This window comes from Myotis myotis, unplaced genomic scaffold (assembly GCF_014108235.1).
Source record: "Myotis myotis isolate mMyoMyo1 unplaced genomic scaffold, mMyoMyo1.p scaffold_m19_p_2, whole genome shotgun sequence".
Lineage (NCBI taxonomy): Eukaryota > Metazoa > Chordata > Mammalia > Chiroptera > Vespertilionidae > Myotis > Myotis myotis.
Genome location: NW_023416324.1, coordinates 44,069,251 through 44,092,771, shown reverse-complemented (window position 1 = coordinate 44,092,771; position 23,521 = coordinate 44,069,251). Strand labels below are relative to the sequence as shown.

Below are 23,521 nucleotides of genomic sequence, written 5' to 3'. Positions count from 1 at the left end.
GAGTAAGGGAGAGGGAGACAAGAGAGAGAAGAGAGCAAAATGTTGATTTGTTGTTCCACTTATTTATGCATTCATTGATTGCCTCTTGTATGTGCCCTGATCGGGGATCAAATCCGAAACTTAGCATATCAGGATGGTGTCCTAACCCAGTGGTCGGCAAACTCATTAGTCAACAGAGCCAAATATCAACAGTACAACGATTGAAATTTCTTTTGAAAGCCAAATTTTTTAAACTTAAACTATATAGGTAGGTACATTGTTATTAACTTAATTAGGGTACTCCTAAGCTGGCCTTTGCTAAAAACGTCCTCAATCTGATTGAGGTACGTTCGCTGAAGTCGACCCCTTCCAACTCGCCCATCCACACTCGTCTTGTATACTTGTTTCATCTATCTCCTTTCGTTCATCCTCTTTATATGTCCAAACCATCTCAACATACCTTTCTCAATTCTCGACACTACATCTTTCACTCCACAACATTCCCTAAAATTAACTTAATAAACTTTACTTAAAGTTTTAAGTCAACTTCGCACTGTATGTGTGCGCCCGCACGTGGTATTTTGTGGAAGAGCCATACTCAAGGGGCCAAAGAGCCAAACCGGTTTGGCTCAGTGGATAGAGCGTCAGCCTGCAGACTCAAGGGTCCCGGGTTCGATTCTGGTCAAGGGCATGTGCCCTGGTTTCGGGCACATCCCCAGTGGGGGGCATGCAGGAGGCAGCTGATTGATCTCTCTCATTGATGTTCCTAACTCTCTATCCCTCTCCCTTCTTCTCTGTAAAACATCAATAAAATATATTAAAAACAAAAAGGGGGGCCAAAGAGCTGCATGTGGCTCATGAGCCACGGTTTGCTGACCACTGCCCTAACCAACTGAGCTACCAAGCCAGAGCCACCTAACAATTCTTGAATGCCTTCTACGTGCCAGGAACTTTTATAAGCCCTTCACATGTATTAACTAATTTTATCCTCACCACCACCTTATTAAGTGAGAACTTCTTCAATTCCCATTTTGCAGATGAAAAAGTGGAACGGGTCCAATATCACACAGCTAGTAAGGGGCAAGGCTAGGCTTCTGATAGACTGGCTTCTGAGCCTGTGCTCTTCACTACCACTCCTTATTGCTTATACTTATTACAGTGATTTTCAATTTCCTGTGGTAAATAAAGTGTTACCAAAACCCCAGTTCGGGTGCTTGAAACTTTGAACAGCCAAATTCCACATGTCAGCATTTGGAGTAGGGAAGGTTTATTGATCGAGAAGGCACCAATGGAGAAGATGGGAGACCTAGTGGTGCCGCAAATCTATCTTGCTCACTGGGCTAGGTTAAGAGTTTTTAAGGGGCTGGGGAGACAGGCATGCAGAAGTGCTAGTGGGGCACGTTTCACTGGGAGGAACTTGGCCATTTATGGGAAAGGGGTGTCAACACTAGAACTTCCTGGACAATAGACCCTTGGGCTTCTGAAAGTTTGCCGTCCCAGTTATGCCCTGGTTCTTTGGTTCCATTGCAGGGGGTTGTAGGGGGGTGTGATTTTGGTTCCTGGGCAACCAAAGGCCGAACTTCTCTCCTCTGAGCATGCTTTGGCTGCAGGGTTCGTGGTCCTGGTCTGCTGTCCCTGCAAAGCAACTCAGTACTTTGTCACATAGGAGAGGGCCATTTTGAGCTGGTTCTGTGGTTACAATGGTTATACAAAGACAATTAGAAAATAATATGTCTGAATTACTTTTATATAGCTTATTCATGTAAAGTGCTTAGAACAATTTTAAATTAAAAAACAAAACAGAAATAGAAGCAATAGAAAATTACAGCTAATTTAATTCAAGTCAGTAAGGCACAAATAAAGCATCCCTCCTAAAAAATGTGGGGAGTTCCAGCTATCTACTATGTCATCTATAATCAGAACACTGAAATGTTGCCAAACCTCACCTTTATTAGTAGAATACTGAATTAGAGTCCTCAACATACCCTAATAATAATTTCTTTTTTAAATACCAAGTATAACTAGAAACAGAGGAACCCCAAGTAGGTTGAGTAATGTCCTAGTTTACCGGGGACTGTCCCTCTCTTCCAGAATATTTGTATCTTCTCTAGAACCAGAAACAGCTGTACTCATCTAAACATGATCTTTGTTTTGTTTTGTTTTGCCCTGTCTTTGGCTTTGATGCTCAAAAGCCAACAATGTAACTTATTTTGTTTCTTATGATCTCTCTTTCTTGAGACAGTGGATGACAAATCCTGGTTTGAATGGGAGAGAGGGGTGGGATTAATAAAATAAAAAAAAGAGAGAGAGAGAAAGACGGCATTGAAGAACCCAAAAAATTTCACAGAAAGCACAATTCTCCTCTGCTTTCAAATCCCCAAATCTATCCAGAGGGGTATTTATCCCAACTCTGGGAATCAGCCTGGCTAAGGGCAGGCCCCAGATACCCTCATCATCTTCTTCCTGGTTTCTTTTCATTCCCTCTGCCAGAACCTAGGAAATTTTACATAATTTGGGCAGGTGAGACTCTGTATCTCTTGTTCCAAAATCAACTGTTAAATGACATCAACTTTCCCCCAAATACTTAGGCTTTTGATAGGCAAAGAGCCCAGTGTTTCTTTCAAAAAGCTTCCCTTCCTAAAGTAATCTTTTTGCCATGAACTTCATAATGTCTCTTTTAAAAAAATCAAAAACTAAGCAGAGACTTTATTTCTCTATGATTTCTGCTATCCCAAATATAATAGCTAATATTCATTATCCTATATAATAAAAGCCTAATATGCTAAGTGTCCGACCATTCGATCATTTGACCACTCACTGTGACACGCACTGACCACCAGGGAGCAGATGCTCTGACTAGTAGGTTAGCTTGCTGCTGGGGTCCAGCTGATTGGGACTGGGCCAGACAGGCTGGGCACGCCCTGGAGCCCTCCCTCGGTCCCTCCTCAGCCCCAATTGTGCACCTGTGGGGGTTCCTCGGCCTGGCATGAGCCCTCTCACAATCCGGGACCCCTCAGGGGATGTCAGAGAGCTGGTTTTGGCCCGATCCCCACAGGCCAGGCTGCGGGAACCCACCAGTGCACGAATCAGTGCACCAGGCCTCTAGTATTTTATAATAATGGTACCTCGTGGTGTTTTGGTGAGAATTAAATGAGTTAATAGGTGTTAACTGCCTAACACAAGTTAATACTTTACAAGTACAGGTGTTTGCTGGCCAAGCACTGTTTTAACCACTTTACATGTATTTCCACAACAACTTCATGAGGTGGGTACTATTATCATCCTCTTGTTAGAGATGAAGACACTAAGAAACAGTAAGGTTACACAGGTCACATAGGCAATAAGTGGGAGGGCTGGGTTTCAAGCCCCGGTGTTCAGGCTCCAGACCCTGCTCACCATGCACTGCTTCTACTTCTCTGAGAGGAAATCAAGGAGTTGCAGGAAATTCCAAGGAAAAAAATCAAAGGTTGGCATTTCAAAAGATTACTGCAACACTAGACTTTGAAACGCATCAGAGAAGTAAAATAAACTGACGGATAGAGCAAAGGATGGATAGCTGGACCAATTATGTGATAAAACAGGTAGCTATATGTATAAAAGCCTAAGCGACCGGAATGGCAGGATGACCAGAATGATTGGAACAACCAGTTGCTATGATGCGCACTGACCACCGGGGGGCAGATGCTCAGCACAGGAGCTGTGCCCTGGTGATCAGTGCACTCCCACAGAAGGAGCGCTGCTCAGCCAGAAGCTGGGCTCACGGCTAGTAAGTGCAGTGGCGGTGGTGGGAGCCTCTCCCGCCTCTGCGGCAGTGCTAAGGAGCAGGAGCCCAGCAATAAGGAGAGAGCAGGTGGTTGGTTAGGAGCGAGGGGTCCCAGATTGCGAGAGGGATGTCTGACTGCAGGGATTGGGCCTAAACCAGCAGTCGAACATCCCCCAAGGGGTCCCAGATTCCGAGAGGGCACAGGCCGGGCTGAGGGACACCCGCCCCCCACCCCCACCCCCCGCCCATGCATGAATTTCGTGCACTGGGCCCCTAGTATTAAAATATTAATGGTAGAATGATGAGTATATAAATGTTTGTTGCAAAATTCTTTCAACTTTTCTGTATGAAATTTTCTTTGTCATTTTATTTGTTATTTAAAATTTTTATCATTGACACTAATACAGATGTCTCTCATTACCCCCTGCCCCCTTGCCCACTTCTACCCAGTCCCTCCCCCTCTTGGCCCTCATCACACTATTGTCTTTATCCATGGGCTAAGCATATATGTTCTTTTTTTTTAATCTTTATTGTTGAAAGTATTATATATGTTCCCTTTTTTCCCCCTTTGACCTCCTCTAGCCCACCCCAGACCTTCATCACCCTTTGTCTGTGTCCTGTCTGAAATTTTACTAATAAAATGTTAAACACTCTCCCTCAAATATTACAGTAACATATTTACACCCTAAGAAGAGCCCTTTGGGTGATTCTGTAATTTCGTCTTAAAAAAAAAAAAAAATCTGCCCTATTCAGCACCCATTACATATGACAGCACACATTTAATTGTTAAATTGTGTAGGATAGGCAAAGTACTATGGGACTCTTAAGTAAGAATGATCCCAGTGGATTGGCCTAAAATCCTCCTGGAAGAAGCTTAAAAGTATCCCCAAGGAATGTCACTGTGAGTCTCATTCCTGCAGATTATAGCAAGTAGAGAAAAAGGGAGAAAAAAGACTGAATTACTAAATTCAGAGCACAGTAGAAAGCCTCCGTGCTCATAATCAGGGAATCAACATTTTTAAGGAGGGAAATTAAGAGCTGAATTTGCAAATTATTTGCAAATATTTAGACTGTATCCTTGAATGGTTAGTATTAATACAATAATACAAAAAGCTAACATTTTCTGACTTCTTATTCTATACCCAAGACTACTATAGACACTTTACATTTATTAACTCATTTAATCCTCTCACCAGCTCTACGAGGGTAGGTACTATTATTGTCCCCATTTTACAGATTAGGTAGCTAAAACAAAGAGTTTAAGTAACTGGCACAAAGTAACATAGCTGCTAAGGGACAAAGCCAGAACTTGAAATTAGGCTATCTCATTTCCACTCCTGTGCTCATAACCACTCCCTTACCTTATTGTCTCTTGTTAGGCTTGTAAGTAGTTTAATTCATAAGCCTTTTCTTTCCCTTCTGCATTTAGAACCAATTGAGAAGCAGAGACAAGACCTATTAGCTCTATTTCTAATGAAAGCTAAAATAAATAACGTACAACCAAGTGGACTTGCTAATAGTTGCTGAATTAGTCAAACTTACCTACCAGTCACAGGCAGCAAAAAGCAGTTGCCAATGTCAACCACAGTACAGAGCACATTCTAAGGCCATGGCATGGCAGCGGCTGAAAATCAATGCAACCGCTCTGCAAGTAGGCAGCTCCAAGACTTGCAAAAGTGTCTGATGCACAAATGCCCTCCCCGTTCCCTCTACAAACTCACCAATCAGATAAACCATCCTCCCTCCCTCAGGGGAGGAAGGAGTAGTAGAGAAAGACTCACATGTCCTCTAATGAAAATTTCTCCCCATGGAAACAAGTTGGGTAGGAAATAAGTATTTTCCCACCTAGCACTTCTTAGTTATTAAATTCAGCTGTATAAGAAGAGAAACTAATGAGTACATGTCGAATAAGACTCCCTCCACGTTCTGCGTGGAATAGGGTTCGGTATCTGAAAGAGGAGCCGCACAACAAATGAGAGGAAAAGACACGAGATAATTTTGCAATATTGGGGGACCAGGCGGGCAAGTCCCGAAGGACTTTCACCACTGCTCAGGCTGCTCCAATCTTTTATTGATCTGGAGTAGCCCTTAGGGTAAGGAGGTTTCAATGACACACAGATCAGCAAACAATTTCCAGAAATAGACAAAGTATCTGATTAGCTCATCAATAGATTTCCGGGAGTAGGCAGAGTATCTGATTAACAATAATCAACAAGGATCTACATAAGTATCTAAGGAATTAAGGGAACTAAGGTGGGGATGCTTCAACTATTATTACCTAAATTAACTGGGTGGTGCACAGTTCTGACCTTTGCTAGAACTTCAAAGGTTACTACCTTTTGGGGGGTCTCTGTCTAAACTCAGCTAGTGAAGACAATGAATGGACTCCGACAAGTACACACAAACACACAGATAAACACACACAAATAATGCGAAGGCTTCCCGGGAAGTATATATAATATTTGAAACTGGCATACCCCTAGGAGGGCCTGGAGGGTAGAAATCTAAGAGGAAGAACATCTCTCAAAGTAGTATCTGATAGAGATAATGCACTTTAAGTGCTAAACACCTTTCCTGACCCATGGTAAGTGGTCAATTAATCTTCTTAGCTCCTATCATTATTACTGATGTGATTGTTGTTCTGTTTTCAGCTACAATTCGCTTTTGGTGTGAAAACTCAGAAAGTAACAATTTAAATGAATTCCTGGCCAAGTTTGTCCAGCAGACAGAAACATTTTACATTTTATAACACCATGAATTTTTGCAAAGCACTTTAACATATATTATTTCATTTCAAGAACAACCTTGGTAAGGCAGAATTCACAATGGAAACTGCATTTTGTGCAGCTGTTAGATTCTAAAGTAACGTATAAGCCCTGGTTGGTTTGGTTCAGTGGATAGAGTGTTGGCCTGGGGACTGAAGGGTTCCGGGTTCGATTCCAGTCAAGGGCACATGCCTGGGTTGTAGGCTCAATCCCCAGTAGGGGCATGCAGGAGGCAGCCGATAAATGAGTCTGATCATTGATGCTTCAATCTCTCTTTCCCTCTCCCTTCTTCTCTGAAATCAATAAAAATATATTTAAAAAATAAAGTAACATATAAGGTAAAAAACTCAAATAATAAAAATTAGTCACAAAATCCCTTAAATTTGCCCTTTCAATATACATATGATCTTTTCCTTAATCTAACAGCTGTTTTTTTCTCCATTGTTGGAACAGGTCGAGGCCTCTTTGGTTGAGCTCTCGATGTAATTGTTGGCTTGCACTTAGGCACCATGTTGTACAAAAAAATAAGGGTGATATGTTTAAACACTGAGATCCAATACCTTTTTCTTTCTTTCTTTTTTTAAAACTGATTTTAAAGAATTCTAAATTTAGATGGGAAAGCAAAGAGCTATGAATTAACTACTTACAAGCCTAAGGGAGTGGTTAAGAGCACAGGAGTGAAAATGAGATTGCCTAATTTCAAATTCTGGCGACCTCCCAAACATGCTTCAACCAGGATCAAACCCGCAACCTAGGTGCCCTGACCAGGAATTGAAGCCACAACCTCTTGGTGCAAGAGATGATGCTCCAGCCAACTGAGCCACAATGGCCAGGGCTCATCCCATTTTCTATAGCAAGATGTTCACACTGTAAAAGGCATAAAGGAACTGCGACTAACTGTGGAAAATCTAACTTCATACCAACCTTACTTCATTTCCCTGTGTCTTGTGGCCATTGAATAGAACGAATAGAACTCAGGGCATAAATGGTCATTCATTTCTCTCTCTCTCTCTCTCTCTCTCTCTCTCTCTCTCTCTCTCTCGTTTGGTTTAATGTGAGTAAACTAAACAGAGATTTAATGTCTCCACTAGATTATCATGATCTGAGGTTTACAGTTTCTAGTGACTCAGCCACTTGTCACCAGGCAGCAAACCCCAATAGGCTGACTTCATTCCCATCCTCTTTTAACTGCCGGGGTCCTGCCCCAGCGGTCCAGGGGTTCCCAAAGGTGTGGACGGAGTCGGCGAAGAATGTTTTACACAGAGACAGCATTCAGAACTCTCTAGCTTTCCTTAGTCTCCGTGGATCTCCCCTGTGCCTGGCTGAGGCCACAGAGATCCCAAGGCAAGCTGAGCCTTTATTTTATAGTGAGAGGTAGTGGTTACCAAAGTTACACTGTTCTTGTGAGTTGCACTTGTTTACACCATGGTTATACTTCCTGCACTTCCTCAGCCCATTAGCTTCCCAGATAAGATCTAGGGAGTGTTATAAGGTCAAGCCTAATTATGCTAAGAGGACTGTGCCCTCTAAGCTGGGAATTGTTTGTGACTTTGCCCACAGGTCAGTCCAAGGCTTAACCCTATATCAGCTCCCTACATTTAACTATACAACATCACATCCTCCCATTAAGCTGATAGTATAAGCGAGGTGGTCTTCACAAGTTCAGAATGATGCATTTGCCTAATCAGATCCAATCCGGGCAGGTAGCAACTTCTAGTGAAATCTTAGTGTAGATCTAGAAAAATGTAAGTAGTCCACCTCGACCAGAGCTCAGCAAAGACATAAGGCACATGTCCTTGTTCTTGTGAAAGTGCTATCATATCTTTAATGACTATTGTCAAGATCTCTCATCCCTAAGACTGAAAAATGCCCTGGAAGTGAAAAAATGATTTACCAAGTGGCACTACAGAGTAAATTGTTTCACATTTGTTAAGTTCTGAGAACACAAAAATGATACCTAGCTCAAACAGATGGAAGGAGCAGTGGTCTCAGCAACTTCATTTTTAAATATGAAATGTGACAACTATTGGTATATATCAGAGGAAAAAAATAAAGGTAGCTTCATGAAAATATGACTGCTATAAAATCAGCAAAACTGTAAAGCAATAATGGTCACCATTTTTGAGTACTCCAAATACATTATCATTAGTAAGCCTTCTATTACATTCCCCATTTTATAATGAAGAAGACTGAGATTCGGAGAGACCAAATAACTTTGATCAAGTTCACAGTTAAGAAATGGCAGAAAAAAAAAAAAAGAAAGAAAGAAAAGAAATGGCAGAAGAAGAAAAAAAAGAAATGGCAGAAAGAAGATTTGACCCTAGGATGATCAGATCCAAAGCCCATGCTCTTTCCAGAATATCATTCTAGTCTCAAATTATAAACCCTCTCTAGCAAAGAAATCATTTTTGAAAACACAGTAAGTTTTCAGCTTTTGTAACAATAAAGTTTTTTCTCACACTCCATCTCACTTACGTAAGAATATTTTAAAGCAACAGATAAATAAATGCAATCCACTCAGTATGTATATTGAATATACTGTACTAGAGCAATGGTCCCCAAAGTGGAGGATGGATTGGTTCACTAACAGTCTCCCGTGGGGCTTCTTCAAGTTACCCACGGAGCCCCATGGGTGGGGGTGGAGGAGGGGGTGAGTCAGTCTCCTACCATGAACTGTAATATAAACTAGCAATATCAGAGTAAAGGAGTCATCAAAGTGCTGGCGGTCTGAATGACAGATATCTTGGAAGAGTAGAGATCTTAAATCAAGACAAAGGTAAAAATTAAGGCTTTAAAAATCTCTAAATTTTTAAAGTTACTCAAAAAGATCTGCTGGCTGAAATTTTGAAATGATAGTTATAATACTATAATTCCTCTCTGTCCTCTTTTTCTCTCAGCTAAATTTTAATTTAATATATTTTATTGATTTTTTACAGAGAGGAAGGGAGAGAGATAGAGAGCCAGAAACATCGATGAGAGAGAAACACCGATCAGCCGCCTCCTGCACATCCCCCACTGGGGATGTGCCCGCAACCCAGGTACATGCCCTTGACCGGAATCGAACCCGGGACCCCTCAGTCCGCAGGCCGACGCTCTATCCACTGAGCCAAACTGGTTTCGGCATCTCTCAGCTAAATTTTTAGTAGTGGTTTTTATGTGGGCAAATATAGAGTCCATCAGATATTTCCAAGTTCAATGTCAAGATTAGGACTAGGAATTAGTCTTGTCTTTTAATCCAATCTATTAACTCTTGCACTCAATTTGCCCCAGCAACAAGAGCAACTTTATCATACAGTCATCATTCCTGATGTATGTGGAAAAGTGATGCTGTTGAAATACCATCAATAAAGCAGATGCTTCCCAGTGGTTGTGATTAATTTGGGCTGCTCTTGATACCACCTTGCTCTTGTAACCAACATTTACATTGGCAAGTTGGTAGAATCTGAAAGATGGTTGACTGGTCTGATCTGTAACAATGGCAGAGAAGCTAACTGGGCTACACAAAAGACTAAATCAATAGGGACAACACAAACTAGATATAAATTTGCACACACACAAAAAAAAGTAAAAAATTAAAAATACAGAGCCCTGCTCTAACAAATGGCCCTGATAGGCCAAGGTTGCAGGTTTGATCCCCAGTTGGAACAGATAACCAATGAATGCATAAAAAGTGAAACAGCAAACTGATGTTTCTTTCTCTCTCTTTCCTCCCTTCCACTCTCTCTAAAAATCAATAAATAAAAATAAGAAAAATACATGATGTGTATATACTAAAGAGCTTAACTATCTTAATCTCAATTGGAGGGCAGTGCCTAAATAATCTGGATTCCCTTCTTTTTTCTTCTTCTCTATATGAAACAGTAGAATCTGCATGAATATTTCCCAGGGAAGACATCTAAGTTCCTAATTTCATATGGTGAATGATTTGGATGATTGACAGAGAAGAGGTAACTTTTATGTCAATGATTACAGCAATGAAAGATGAATTAAATGATTCGTTTAACTTCTTGAAAATGCATTTTTCTGGTTAAAAAAAAAAAGAAAAAAGAACATGAGATTCTAACCACCATTCCACAGGACTTTTACCACCAGTATAGCCTGAACCCAGCCCTAGGGGATGGCTCTCCAAGTGGGTATCAGAGCAAGGCCCATCGACTGTCCTGGAAAATGTTGACTTAATACAGAATCATGATCCTTTTTAAAAGCTTTAACTTTTGCTCAGTTTTCCCCACCAACAGTAGTTGCTGTTTTTTTCTAAAGAACCAAACAATTTGATTGTGTTTTGTTGTTGTTGTTGTTTTTTAGAGAGAGACAAACATCTATTTGTTGTTCAGCTTATTTATGCATTCATTGATTGCTTCTTGTATGTGCCCTGACTGGGGATCGAACTCACAATTTTGGTGTATCGGGATGATGCTCTAACCAACTCAGCTACCTAGCCAGGGCCCCACCACCAGTAGTTTTAATGTAGAAGCCAAACCACAGTGAATTCTTTGTGTTTCTAGATAAAGAAACTCAACACCTGATAATATGATCATCTTTAAAATCTAAGCAAATGACTCCTAAGTTCTCTATACTTTGCTAAGGAAAGAAAAGGGTCCTATAAAAGAAAGGCTGAAAAAAAAAAAAAAAAAAAAAGGCTGCCCTCAGTGTAATGGATCATTTTGTGAGGAAGTGACTCCTCTTCTACTGAAAAAATGGAAGCAGAAGCTGGCTGAAGAAGGTACTCTAAAGGGTTTTCTCCAATAGGTGAGAGGTGCAACTTATTGCTGATATTTTTGTTTAGGAGAAGGAGTTTTCAACTAATTTCACAATGGCAGAGAAAACATTCCAGAAAATCCCATTATATTATGAACGTTGATGTGCCTTATACTTTTTAGATTTCTAATAAATGCTTGCCTTCCTTCCTTCCTTCCTTCCTTCCTTCCTTCCTTTCCTTCTTTCCTTCCTTCCTTCTCTCTCTCTCTCTCTCTCTCTCTCTCTCTCTCTCTCTCTGAATTTTTGTGGGTTTATTTGAACCCAAACTGACAATTGCTGGGAAGCAAGATCTCAAATGCTCCTTCCTAAGAGAGAAAGAGAGAGGGAGAGAGAGAGAGAGACTTAATAAATGCTTTTAAAACGGAGTTTATAAAAGCATTTATTATAGCCCTAGCTGGTTTGGCTCAGTGGATAGAGCCTTGACCAGTGGACTGAAGGGTCTTGGGTTGAATTCTGGTCAAGGGCATGAACTTCGATTGCAGGCCGATCCCTGGCAGGTAGGGACAGGCAACCAGTTGATGTATCTCACATCGATGTTTCTCTATCTCTCCCTCCTCCTTCCACTCTCTCTGAAAATCAATGGAGAAAATATCCTCGAGTGAGGATTAACAATAACAACAACAAAAGTATTTATTATAAGGAAAGGGACTAAAGCCCCTTCCGTGTGGCTCAGTGGTTGAGCGAGGACTCATGAATCAAGAGGTCAGAGCACACGCCTGGATTTTAGACTGATCCCCAGTAGGGGGCGTGCAGGAGGCAGCCAATCAACGATTTTCTCTAATCATTGATGTTTCTCTCTCCCTCTCCCTTCCTCTCTGAAATCAATGTTTTTTTTTGTTTTTGTTTTTTAAGAAAGGGACTGAAGAAAAGGAATGGAAAGAAAACAGACCTGAAACTCTTGACAAAGACGATTTACACAATTAACAGCCTTCAAGATTCCTCATCCCCACTCCCAGGGTTCTACTTTGTAATTTATTAGGCAAATAATTTTGATCATCCCCTTTGTGCACAGCAAGGAGGAGCAACTAACCTGAGCTGGGAAGCTCAGGAAGGCTTCCTGGAGGAGGTGCTGCCTCCCAAGTGGAGTTTTTTAGCGAAGAGAGAATTCAGGGTTTAGGATTGCTCTGGCGCAGACAGCAAAGCTCCCCGCTATCCCAGGCGCTCTCCCCTGGCGGAAAAGAGTAAACAGCAAAATGTGTTGTCGACCTTTTGGAGAAAACGGAGTCTTGCTTACCATCTGTGGAGAGGAGAGTGGAAGGGAGGACGGGAGGAAAAGCATCAAAGCTCCCCTCTTCAGTAAGACTTGCACTGCCAGCAGCTCTTGTTGCCGGATCCCAGGAGGAAGCATTACAAATGCCGAGACCGCCGAAGAGGGAGCGGTGTGGGCGGGCGTGGCCTAGAGGACACCTTCCCGCGTCTAGGCGGCCGGGCGAACGGGCCGGGTTGGGGGCACTCCTAACCATCCGCCACCTTGGTCGGGTCTCCAAAGTCCTCACAACCCTCTGAAGACTCGTCAGGGACGTGGCCTAACTAGTGTAGTAAACTCGTCCTGGGCCCCGGAGATCGCAGCTTCATAACGTGGGGACTGGTTTCGTGTCCCAGCTTCCCTAGACAAGTGGGGTGCAGCTGCATCGGGCTGGAGGAGCGTCCCCCGCGCCCAGCTGCCCCCTCCCCCGCAGTGGGTGCCTTTTAGGGATGGGCTTCCTCCCTAATTAATTCAAATTCTCTTTGAATTTGAATGGCCAGTGGTTCTCAACCTTCCTAATGCCGCGACCCTTTAATACAGTTCCTCATGTTGTGGTGACCCCCCAACCATAAAATTATTTTCGTTGCTACTTCATAACTGTCATTTTGCTACTGTTATGAATCGTAATGTAAATATCTGATATGCAGGATGTATTTTCATTGTTACAAATTGAACATAATTAAAGCACAGTGATTAATCACAAAAACAATATGTAATTATATATGTGTTTTCCCATGGTCTTAGGCGACCCCTGTGAAAGGGTGGTTGGAGCCCCAAAGGGGTCGCGACCCACAGGTTGAGAACCCTGCTCTAGCGGAGGGTCTGGAGTCTCCTAGGCGGAGCCCTGGTGGCTTGTGCTACTGCGAACCCGGTGTGGGAGGGGCTGGCAAGGGGTGGCCCGTGGGGACCGACCTGAGACGCCCCACGGCTGGGGGGCGCAAGGGGGAGGGTGACCTGCAGGGCGAGGGAAGCTTGGGGCCTGGAGTTCCCGCCTTCTTTCTTCCCCTCCCAAATCACGATGCCAGAAGGGAATCCAGCCATGGGTCCCAGCAGAACCGCCCCGCGCTGGGCCAGCGGCGCGGTCCCAGTGAGAGCCCGGGCCGCGGGACCGCCCAGGGGCTGGGTCTTCGCCCTTCCCGGGGCTGAGTCCCTTTTGGCCCAGAGAGCCTCTATTTGTATTTTTCCTTCTCTTTTCCACTCTTCCCAATAGTCTCTGCCCCACTGTTCTTTTTTTTCTCTTTCCCCAAGTGGGACATCCTTCCTGGGCAGAGAACAATTTTTCTTGAATATTTCCATAGTTCACACCAGGGCTTCTGAGTGACCTTGGGAAAGTCTTGGAACCTTCTGGGTCTATGTAAAAAGAAAAAAGAAAAAAAAGAGGGGAGGAAGGGTATTCTCTAGGTCTGTTTTGCTGAAGATGCCGCCAAAATTCAGCCCCAGAGGACTCAGACAAGGGAATGAAGGTGTTTCCTCTCCCTCTCCACCTTGCCCATAATGGGACAGAGCAGTGTGCATAAGCCCAAAATCATCCGGAAAAGAAGGGCTGAGTTTTATATTAAAATGAGGGAGGGGACTAATTTAATTCTTATTTTGAAAAATAAGATGATAATGCTTTCTTACGACTCCTTGACTATTTTGCAGCACTCCAAATTTTGTTCTGTGCACCAGCCCTCCTTGGCTGGTTTTGACCCTGGAAGCAAAGAATGGCTTGTACATTCCTACCAGGGCACAGGGAGGGGTTGGTGACGGTTAAGAAAGAAGTTGGCTCTGGGTGTAATTGTGCCAACTGTTGGACGGAGGCAACGGGAGGGTGGTCTTTTCTGTGGGTTTGGGATCTGGTTACCTTTAATTCTCCCCCAGGCCACCTCTTGCGCTAATGGGAGTCTATCAACGGAGGACTCAGGTTTCTTCACTTGCTTGATAGAGGAAGCAAAGGGGCAAACAGCAAAGCAGACAGCTCAGCCAGAAAGAAATGCATGAGGTCTCTGGAGCTGGGGTGCAGGCTCATGGTGGGTGGCACCGCAGGCCTAGGGCAGGGCGTGGTCGAAGGTCTCAAGACCAGGAGGAGAGTTTTAAACCTCCCTCTGACCAGCCTCTTCTGCTCCATCCTTTCCCGAGGCAGGAGGCTAGAATAAGTCCTGCGACCTCTTAGAAAAACATGCTTTTCACGCCTAAAATTGAATTGTTCAAAACCAAGCCAATCACTGCAGGTGTTTGAACAGAGTTGTTTCTCTGCCCAGAAACCATAAAAACAAAAACAAAAATCTCAAGTGCCCTTACCTCTTACCATTTTATAAAATATTTCCCACTGATATCGACTCGCCTAATTCTGCAAGCCCAAACCGCAAGCAGACTCCTCATTATCATTGTAGAGGCAAGGAAATGGAGAGAAAGAAACCAAGCATTGTGTCCAAGGTCACAGTCAGGAAATGCCCAATCCCTGATCTGGACCCCCTGTGCAAGGCCTCTTTGATTCCACTGCTTCCTGTCATTCCCTCCCATGAAATAGGCACACAGAGACTCATGGCACAGCCTGGAAACTCTGAGAATGCCTTTCCAACCTCCTCACCAACCTCCTAGCCCCCAGGGAGGAGGAGTCCACTCACTAGTTAATGCTGCAGTTTGCCACCATCACAGATACAGGTGGGGATGGTCCGATGGACGCCTGGCTCTGGATCTAGCTTTTTTTCAGATCACAAGGAGCCCACGTTAAAATGACCCCACCCCCAAACACACACACACCAACAGTTCGTGTTCCCCTTACTGCCAAGGCTCTTCCTATAAACCACGTAAAATAAATAACCTCAAATATAACTCTTAATTGCTTCCAAGTCAGTGTTTCCTCATCACTAAATCTTATTGCTTCCCAATCTTTAGGACGAACCCCCTTCGGGAGTCTGTCCCTTCTAGGAGACAGGCCAAGGAAAACAGCTTCTTTGATATTTGACCTGGGTGGCCCAGGCCCGGAAGATGAGCAAGGGTGTCAGCGTGCTCCGAGTCTGAGAGGCCTCGGAGGGCTGAGGCTGGACCCTCGGAGACAAATGGGGAAGTTTTCCGTCTGCTCGTCTCCCCCTACAGGCCACGTGCGCCATTGCAGCGAGAGCCCAGTACAGCCCATGCATGCATTTTGCTTGTTCGCATTTTCTTGGACCTCGGGATCCACTCTCCATTCCCCAAGGAGCTGCGTGCGGGGGGGCCCCACTCAGGGACTCCGCCCTGGGATGCTCTAAGGATCTTAGACCTCGGAACTGGATTGACTTTCTAGAAATAAGTGTCGGAGGGAGTGCAAACCCGTGTGTAGCCGAACGCTAAACTCTTCCCCATAAAAATCAACCCGCTTCCCCCTTTTGTTACAAATAAACCTCACTATGTGGAATAAAAAGCGGTGTCAGTAGTGTTGCCTTTAAATCTCAATTTAAGAGGGAATTGTAGTGCCTTTCGTCGCTGGTGCGCAGGTTCGGTCACATCAAATATGAGTTTCAAGCCCTCCCCCACCCAATGCTAGCGTTCATTAGATGTATTTGCATTTTCCCTTCCGTTCTAAACCTTTGCGGTTTACCAAGCTTAAAACAAAAAGAGCTTTTCAGAGGGGTCTCCCAGACATCCGCCAGGACTTTAAACAGGCACTGCCGGTTTGGGGGGTTGGATCTGAGTCTCCTACCCTCCAAGAAATAAAGGAAGGGGGGGACCATCTCTAAGCTAGTTCAAGGTTAAGAGGCTGGAAGTTGTCAGCGGTTCTCTCCTTTACACCCCACCGCCAAGGCATCGCTGGAAAAAGCCATTCGGATCTTAAGCGGCGGCTTGTGGCTGAGTGTCAAGCTGCGGGCGCAGGCTCGGCCGGTATTGCTGCTATGCGCGGAAATATGAGCGAGTAATTTTATAAGTAACAAAGGATCAGGGGTGGAATGAGGCCCCTGTTATCCAATGTCATTTAGAAGCCTTGGATCAGCAGCTTCTTGAGGCTAAAAGTGAATGCAAGAAGCCCTGCCTTTCCCTTTTCCCAGGAGTGTCAGCTATATTTAGAAATAACCTCTATGTGTTTGCACAAATCATGTACCATTTGCTGTTTGTGTAAAAACCGATTAGCCAGACACAACTGTGAAACAACTTGTTACTTTTATAGCTGCAACACACAAACAGATTTAGATCCGTTTAGTTTTCCTTGTAAAAGGAGATTAGAAGGGACCCGCCCGGAGACCGTGTGGTCCATAATCTCTTCTCCTCGAAGGTTACCGTGGCTCCGCGGCGGTTATCTGGTTCTTGTTTGTCAAGTTGAACTATTTCACTCCCGGCAGCCTGTTTTATTTTAGGACCCTGATCCAGAAGGAATGTTTACTGAGACACAATAATGTTTACCATTGACCAGGAAAACAGATTCGGTATTTGTAAGGGTCTTTCAACGCGGCTCCGTCCACGCCGTCCGCAGAGAAACAAGGCTCGGATCTGAAGCCCCGAGGCATCTCTGCGACCAGGAGGCAAGGTGGGCGCCAGCGGCAGGGATCGTGGCCGTGTTCTGCAAACAGGAGGAACCTGGGGCTGAGCTGACAAAACCGCTACCCGCTCCAGCTTTGAAAAGAGATTTCGCATAAGTAATTGTAACACCTAAATTAATTACAAAATAATTAGAATTGATGCCGTTTGAGGATATGGTAGTGGTGGTGGGAACCGGCCTCCCGAGACTAGATGTTACATTTGTACCTTAATACTTTTAAGGTTGCAACAGCAGAAATGCACATTAAAATAATCTAGGAGGGGGAAAAAAATCTAGGACATCTTCACATTCCTGCCCTATGATCTCAAATTTCACACTAAGTATACGCATTTTTTTTTAAGAAAAAAAATAAAGGGGGGGTGAGGGGGTGATGTGCACCTGTTTTTAAAAGGATATTAAGGCCACACTATTCCTTGGCCTTCAGAAAAACTGCGGGTTGGAGGGTGGGGAGACATCCAAAGAAACCGTTCAGAAATTTAAATTATGTTGTGGATTGCCATAGAAAAGAGGTATCTTATTTGAAAACATTATTTAAGAATAAAACTATGTATTACCTATCAGGTTAATAAAATAAAATTCCACTGCAAAATTCAAAATGCCATAATATACACTTAAAAAAATCAACTGGGTTTATTTACCACTTCCACTTGAGCCATGAAAATAAGAAATTTCAAAAACTAAAGATTTAAATACTAAAATGAGGGCTATGTCTGGAATTTATATTCGTTTGAGAGGATAATACTAATGACCAAGATCTGCATTTCAGAAATTTTCATTGTGCAAAATATGTTGGTATTTTTTAATTAAAAAAAGATTTAATTGTTGAGACTAAGGTTTGTTTTTCTTTTTCTTTCTTTTTTTTTTTTTAAAGTAGCAGGTTATTTTATCTACGGACATTTCTGGTCATTTAGATTTAATGGATTGATATGAACAAGATCATGCCCCACATCCGGGTTTTATGTAAAAACTAAAATAAAAATATTACTATGATTTAAATTAGCATATTCTTTTCCTTGTTCAATTAAACTTTTCTTACAAGAAATTATGAATTAGCAAACTCCTCGAATTTCTGGTAAAGATGAAATACAAATATTTTAAAATCTTGTCATTTACTTCAGATACCTAAATGAAACACTAGGCTGAGCGTTTTAAAAATTTATTTACAAAGTTGTGTACAACACGATGGAATAACATTTAGAATACCATATATATTCATTCATATATAAACAGACTTTTATAATAGAATGACACTTCTTGCCTTTTGAAAATTCTTTTACATTTAAAATCTCCCAACGTCTCTATACATTTTTCTCACATAAAACTGTGGAGAGTGAACCTTCAAAAAAAATGAAAGTTCAGAGCTCTAAATCTACTGAATTTGTTTTTTTTTCTTAAAAAAATAAAAACCCCAAAAGGAAAGTCAGTAATTTTTATACAAATATGTACAAAGAATTTCCCCTCCCTTCCCCACGGTACTGAGAGCAGATGCCGTCAGGGAACATTTTTGGAAAATTGAAGTTTTCGGTTTTACCTGTATGGAAAGCTATTCCCGGCGGGCGCGCGCAGAGTTTGGTCCGCCAGCCTAGGTGTGCATATGAGGGTGGAGGCTGCGGAGGTCGGCGCTGAGGGGTCGGGGGCAGGAAATGGAGGAAAGGCAGAGTCTGGGATTGGGCACGGGGGCCGGGACCAGGGCGGGGCGCCCAGCCTGGAAGTGCAGCCGCGGCCCGGGCCCACCGCGGGGCCCTGCGTCCCGGCGACCTCGCGTCCCTATTGCGCTGGCCACTTGGCTTGCGCGGCGGCGGCGGCAGCGGCGGCGGCCGAGGCTGCGGGCTGCAGGAATTGTCCAGAGAGCGGCACGCTCAGGATGGGCGCGATGGTGGCCGTCGTCCGGCTCAGCGATAGGGGCTGGTGCGTGGCCATGAGCGCGGCAGATTGCACTGTTCCAGGCGGCCGCAGGAAGGACTGCGCAGCGCCCCCGCCGCCACCGCCTCCCGTGCCCCCAGTTACCCCGGCACCCCCAGCGCCCGTCGCCGAACCCCCGGGCGCCGCGGGGCCCCCGCCGATGATGTTCTCAATGCTGAACGACGGCCGTGCGCTCGGCTCGGACTTGATGAGCGAAGCGGTGGTGCCCGCGGCGCCGGCCGTGCCCGCGGCGGCCGCGGCCGCGCCCAGGCTGTTGAGCTGCAGCTGCAGGCTGGGGCCAAGCTGCGAGCCGAAGGCGGCCGCTTTGCGGCCCAGCTCGCCCGAGGGCAGTAGCGGCACGGCGGGTGGCAGCACGGGGGCCACCGGCGGCAGCGCGTACGGGTATTGGAGCGCCGCGGCTGCGGCCGCCGCCGCCGCAGCAGCCGGGTGCGAGTAGGCGCCCGCCGCGGCGGCCGGGTGCAGGCCGTAGGGGCGGCCGTAGGGCCCCGCGGCGCCCGCCGCCGCCGCCAGGCTGTAGGCGCCAAAGCTCTGCATCATGAGAGCAGTCTGCTCGCGCAGGTGCTCCTGCTGGTGGCGCTTGAAGCGTTTCCGGCGCCGCAGGAAGCTGCCGTTGTCGAACATGTCCTCGGACTGCGGGTCCAGGGTCCAGTAGTTGCCCTTGCCCGGGTTGCCCGGCTCGCGGGGGATCTTGACGAAGCAGTCGTTGAGCGAGAGGTTGTGGCGGATGCTGTTCTGCCAGGCGGGGAACTTCTCCCGGTAGTAGGGGAAGCGGTTGCTGATGAACTCGCAGATGCCGCTCAGGGTCAGCTTCTTCTGCGGGCTCTGCAGGATGGCCATGGTGATGAGCGCGATGTAGGAGTAGGGCGGCTTCACCAGGCTGTTCTTGGGCTTGCTCGGGGTCAAGCCGCCCGCCGCTCCGCTGCCCGAGCCGGGCCCGCCGCCGTTCCCGCCGCCCTCCTCGCTGCCAATGCCGCCCTTGCAGCCGTCGGCCTCGGACGCGCCCGCCTCGCCCCCGGCCCCGGCCCCGGCCCCGGCTCCAGCCGCCTCCTTGGGCAATGCCAGGGGCTGCTGGTGCGGCGGCTGAGGCTGCCCCTGGTGGGGTGCCGCCGGCGTCACCTCGTCCGCCTCGTCCAGGCGCAGCTCGGGCGGCCCCGCAGGGCTGTCGCAGCCGGCGTCGCTGTCCTTCTCTTCCAGCCCGTCGTCGCCCTCGCCCACCACATCTATGTCCACGTCCTCGGCCGTCAGCACCGTCTGGCCGGACATGTCGCTGGCGCTGCCGCCGCCGGAGAGGGTCATCCCTCCTCGGGGTGGGTGGCGGCTGCGGGAAAGAAGCGGCGGGCGATGGGGGCCGTCAGGAGCTGCCGCCGAGCTCAGGGGAAGGGGATTTGGGCGCCCCCCGAAAGATGGGGTCCTGGGGGAGAGAGGAGGGAGCGTTTGTGGCTCGGGGCCCTCCCGGCTCGGCTCACACCCGGCGGCCCGGCATCGCGCGGCGAAGGCGCTGCCGTCCGGCCCCGGTGGCCGCACTCTGCAAACTCCCGCTGTCCCCGGCGCTCGGTACTAGGCGCCCCGGCCCCGGCGGCTTTTCCACGCCGCGCCCCCTCACTTCGCCGGCCTTCTTCGGCCTCTGGGCCGGGGGTGGGGTGCAGGAGCTGTGCCGGCGGGCGCGGGACGCCGGGCTCCGAGCAGCTCGGGAGGGCGCAGACTGGGGCAACGAGGGGAGGGGGTGCAGGGACACCGAAGCCCCCGTAGTCGAAAGTCGCGTTTTAAGGACTGGCCTGATAGATTACTTTCTACTTAAAGATCCAGCGGGAGGCGGGGCCACGTGACCACGTGTGACGTCAGGGCCACGGCTGAGCCGGCCAAACTCAAGTTGGTTCAGGGGAATTGTCAACAAAGGGACGAGGGACGCGCAACTCCCGCCGTGCGGTGCGCCAGCATCCCGCGGGCACCGAGGGCGCCCCGGCCTGCCCGGAGACCTCAGCCCAGGCTGCAGCCCGGCGCGGGGGGCGCGGGAGCCAGCGGGTGTGAGTGAGGGAGAGTGGGTGTGAGCGAGTGAGGGCGTGGGCCTGGGAGCGTCGGTGGGACGTGGTGGCTCTTTCTGCCCTGCCCTCCCCGCCCCCTTCCCCTTCCCCCTTCCCCCTCCCCCCCTTATAGCGGCACTCCTTGACAGGGACTGGGAAGCATAGAACAAGATTCCCACCCCTCCCTTTTAAAAGAAAAACTTAGAAGTCTGTTTTGTTTTTATTCTTTTTTGCTTTAAAGAGTAAGGGCTGCGCACTCGGCTCCGTTTTGCAAATTAGACTTCAGACCCCTCCTCCTGTCTCAGGGCTTATTCAGTGGAAACATCTACCCAGGGGACGCTCTCCCCTCCTCCCCTCCCCAAAACCCTGGCTACCGGCTTGTCTTTCCCGTCTCGTTGTTGGCATGTTCATATATATATATATATATATATATATATATATATATATATATATATATATATATATATATATTTTTTTTTTTCCCGCGTCCAGACGGCCTCAGCTGGGGTTCCCGAAGGTCAGAAAACGGCTATTGATTAATCTATTAGAATAGTTGCCGAGTGAAATAAAAACGACGTAAAATAACAGGGAACCTATAAATAAAGAAGCCATAACTAGCTGCTCCCGAGTTGTTAAACAACTTAGCATGTGGGGGGAAAAAATCGGAAATGAAGTGCCGGGAAGGAGCTGGGATTGGCAGCGGCCTGGGTAAGTTGAGTGGGGCTGGGGAGAGACTTTGGGCCTTTAGATTAGATGCCGCGTCCGGGCTGGGACGGCACTAGACGGCCCGGGAGCCGGTGGTGTGACTTCCCCGCTGGCTGGGCCCAGCCTCCTGGGAGCGGGGGTGGCCTGGGGCTTGACGGCGGGCTAGGCTCTCAGTTGCTGCTAACTAACGCGGATTCTTTCCTCTTAAGACCTTCCAAGATGTAACTTCCTCGGCAGTCGGCAACAGGACAGGCGGAGGATGCGCACCGTGCACGCGAGTGTCCCTGGCAAGGAAAGACAGTGATGGTAGGAGAACTGGGGCGTTGCTTGGGGCGCGTGGACCTTGCACTTCCGAATAGTGCTTCTGAGCGGTGAATCCGCGACGCGCCACCTCTGCCCTCCTGCATTTTTAGGCCGTCTCATAGCTTGCGGGGTGTGGCGGCTCCTGGAAACCAACCCAGCCTGTCCGCTAAGGCCGGAGAGGGGAATGCCGGCCTCATCAGAGCTAAGAGCAAAAGGGGAGGAGGTCCGAGGACAAATAATTAGTGACATATTTACAGGACACACTAGGAAACCGATTAAATTCCTGGTGGACAGTGGTATTCTGATTCCCTCAATCTGTCTCGCTCACCGATGACCCCCTCTCTTTCCTTGGCCTAGACACCCACCCCACCCCAGTCGGGAAACTTACTTCATTATTGGCAGTTTATCACACAGATTGACTCTCATCTCCATTCGATAATTTCCTGGATTAGTAACACTAACCCATTGGCTCCCCACTTCGCAGGACTTCCCAGGTTGGGGCTGGGGGGAAGTGGGGGCGTTGCTCCATCCAAGTTTTCCTGTACCTGAATGACCCCCCCCCCCCCCCCCCCCCGTTGCACCTGACTCTAAAATGCTTCTCTTGCGTTGACTTCCCAGCTGCACAGCTTTGTGGCCCGCAGGCTTTCGAACCGTTTACAATGCCTTCTGAACAGCCTCCCGCGAAACCGGCCAGAGTGTGAGCTGGCTGCCCACTACCCACAGATACAGAGGTCGTGGCTGCAACTGTCCGAGTAACTCAAACACCACAACAGGAAGCTCGGAAGGACAAAAAAGAAAACCGAAATTTACAAATTCAGAAATTCCTTTTCATCGGCGGCGGTACCCAGCCCCAGTGGTTGGCTGGGGCCGCCGCAGCGCAAGCCACCGTGCGCCTAGGAGGTTGGGCCGGCGTGAACCAGTGCACGTGTGTGTGTGTGCGCGCACGGGAGGGTGGCGGCTTCGGGGGCCGCCCTCCGCAGTCTTCTGGAGGTAGCGTCTCAATGAGCCTAATTTGGATTCCGCTGTCCCGCCCGGGCTGGCTCGCAGGATTCCCTGGGCGATGCTGGTCGCTGCCTCTCACCTCCCCGGCCAAGACCGAGACGGAACCGTCCATTCCCCGGTGCCTCTTTGTAACCTCCCTGGGGGAAAGCGGGGGCTGAACAACTCCCAGCCGCCAGTTCCATTTGTTGCGCTTTTTTCCTTCGACACAATAAAAGTCAAATTAATTGATTCATACCATTAATTACGGTGCGTAGCGTGAAAAGCAACGCTTCCCCTCGGTTAGAGATCTATTGTGCTAATCTCTTGTTCAATCAGTGTTACCATCTGATGCTGGGTCTGGCCCTTACAGAAACTTTTCGACTCGATTAGCTAAATGATGAGACGTGCAGGACCGCCGGGCTGCAGCCTCTACGTCTGGCGCCTGCACCGGCCCATCCGCTTAATATCGATTGCTTTCCCGCTGCCACTCTGGGCTGGGAAACCGGCCGCGGCTTCCCTCCTTCGGGGAGGACAGTAGCAGCCAGCCCGCAACCTCCGGGGAGGAAAGGAGGCGAAGGGAAGGTG

At 47.3% G+C, this 23,521-nt stretch overlaps 1 protein-coding gene and 1 long non-coding RNA gene across 3 annotated transcripts; one reads left to right on the top strand and one right to left on the bottom strand.

Moving 5' to 3' along the window:
• Positions 1-18,143: 18,143 nt before the first annotated feature.
• Positions 18,144-20,680, bottom strand: FOXD3 (forkhead box D3). The gene has a single exon (XM_036353070.1). The coding sequence runs from the start codon at positions 20,220-20,222 to the stop codon at positions 18,771-18,773; it is 1,452 nt and encodes a 483-aa protein (XP_036208963.1). The 5' UTR covers positions 20,223-20,680; the 3' UTR covers positions 18,144-18,770.
• A 137-nt stretch (positions 20,681-20,817) lies between these two features.
• LOC118677725 lies at positions 20,818-23,180 on the top strand. 2 transcript variants are annotated; one of them, XR_004974484.1, is made up of 3 exons: positions 20,818-20,950; positions 21,862-21,958; positions 22,574-23,180. It is a non-coding gene; the product is annotated as an uncharacterized LOC118677725 (long non-coding RNA). The 2 variants fall into 2 exon arrangements; XR_004974485.1 differs by lacking the exon at positions 20,818-20,950 and adding an exon at positions 21,429-21,655.
• The last annotated feature ends 341 nt before the right edge of the window (positions 23,181-23,521 follow it).

What these genes read in the sequence shown, in the direction of transcription:
- FOXD3 (XM_036353070.1), bottom strand. Translation starts at nt 20,222, where the DNA reads ATGACCCTCTCCGGCGGCGGCAGCGCCAGCGACATGTCCGGCCAGACG.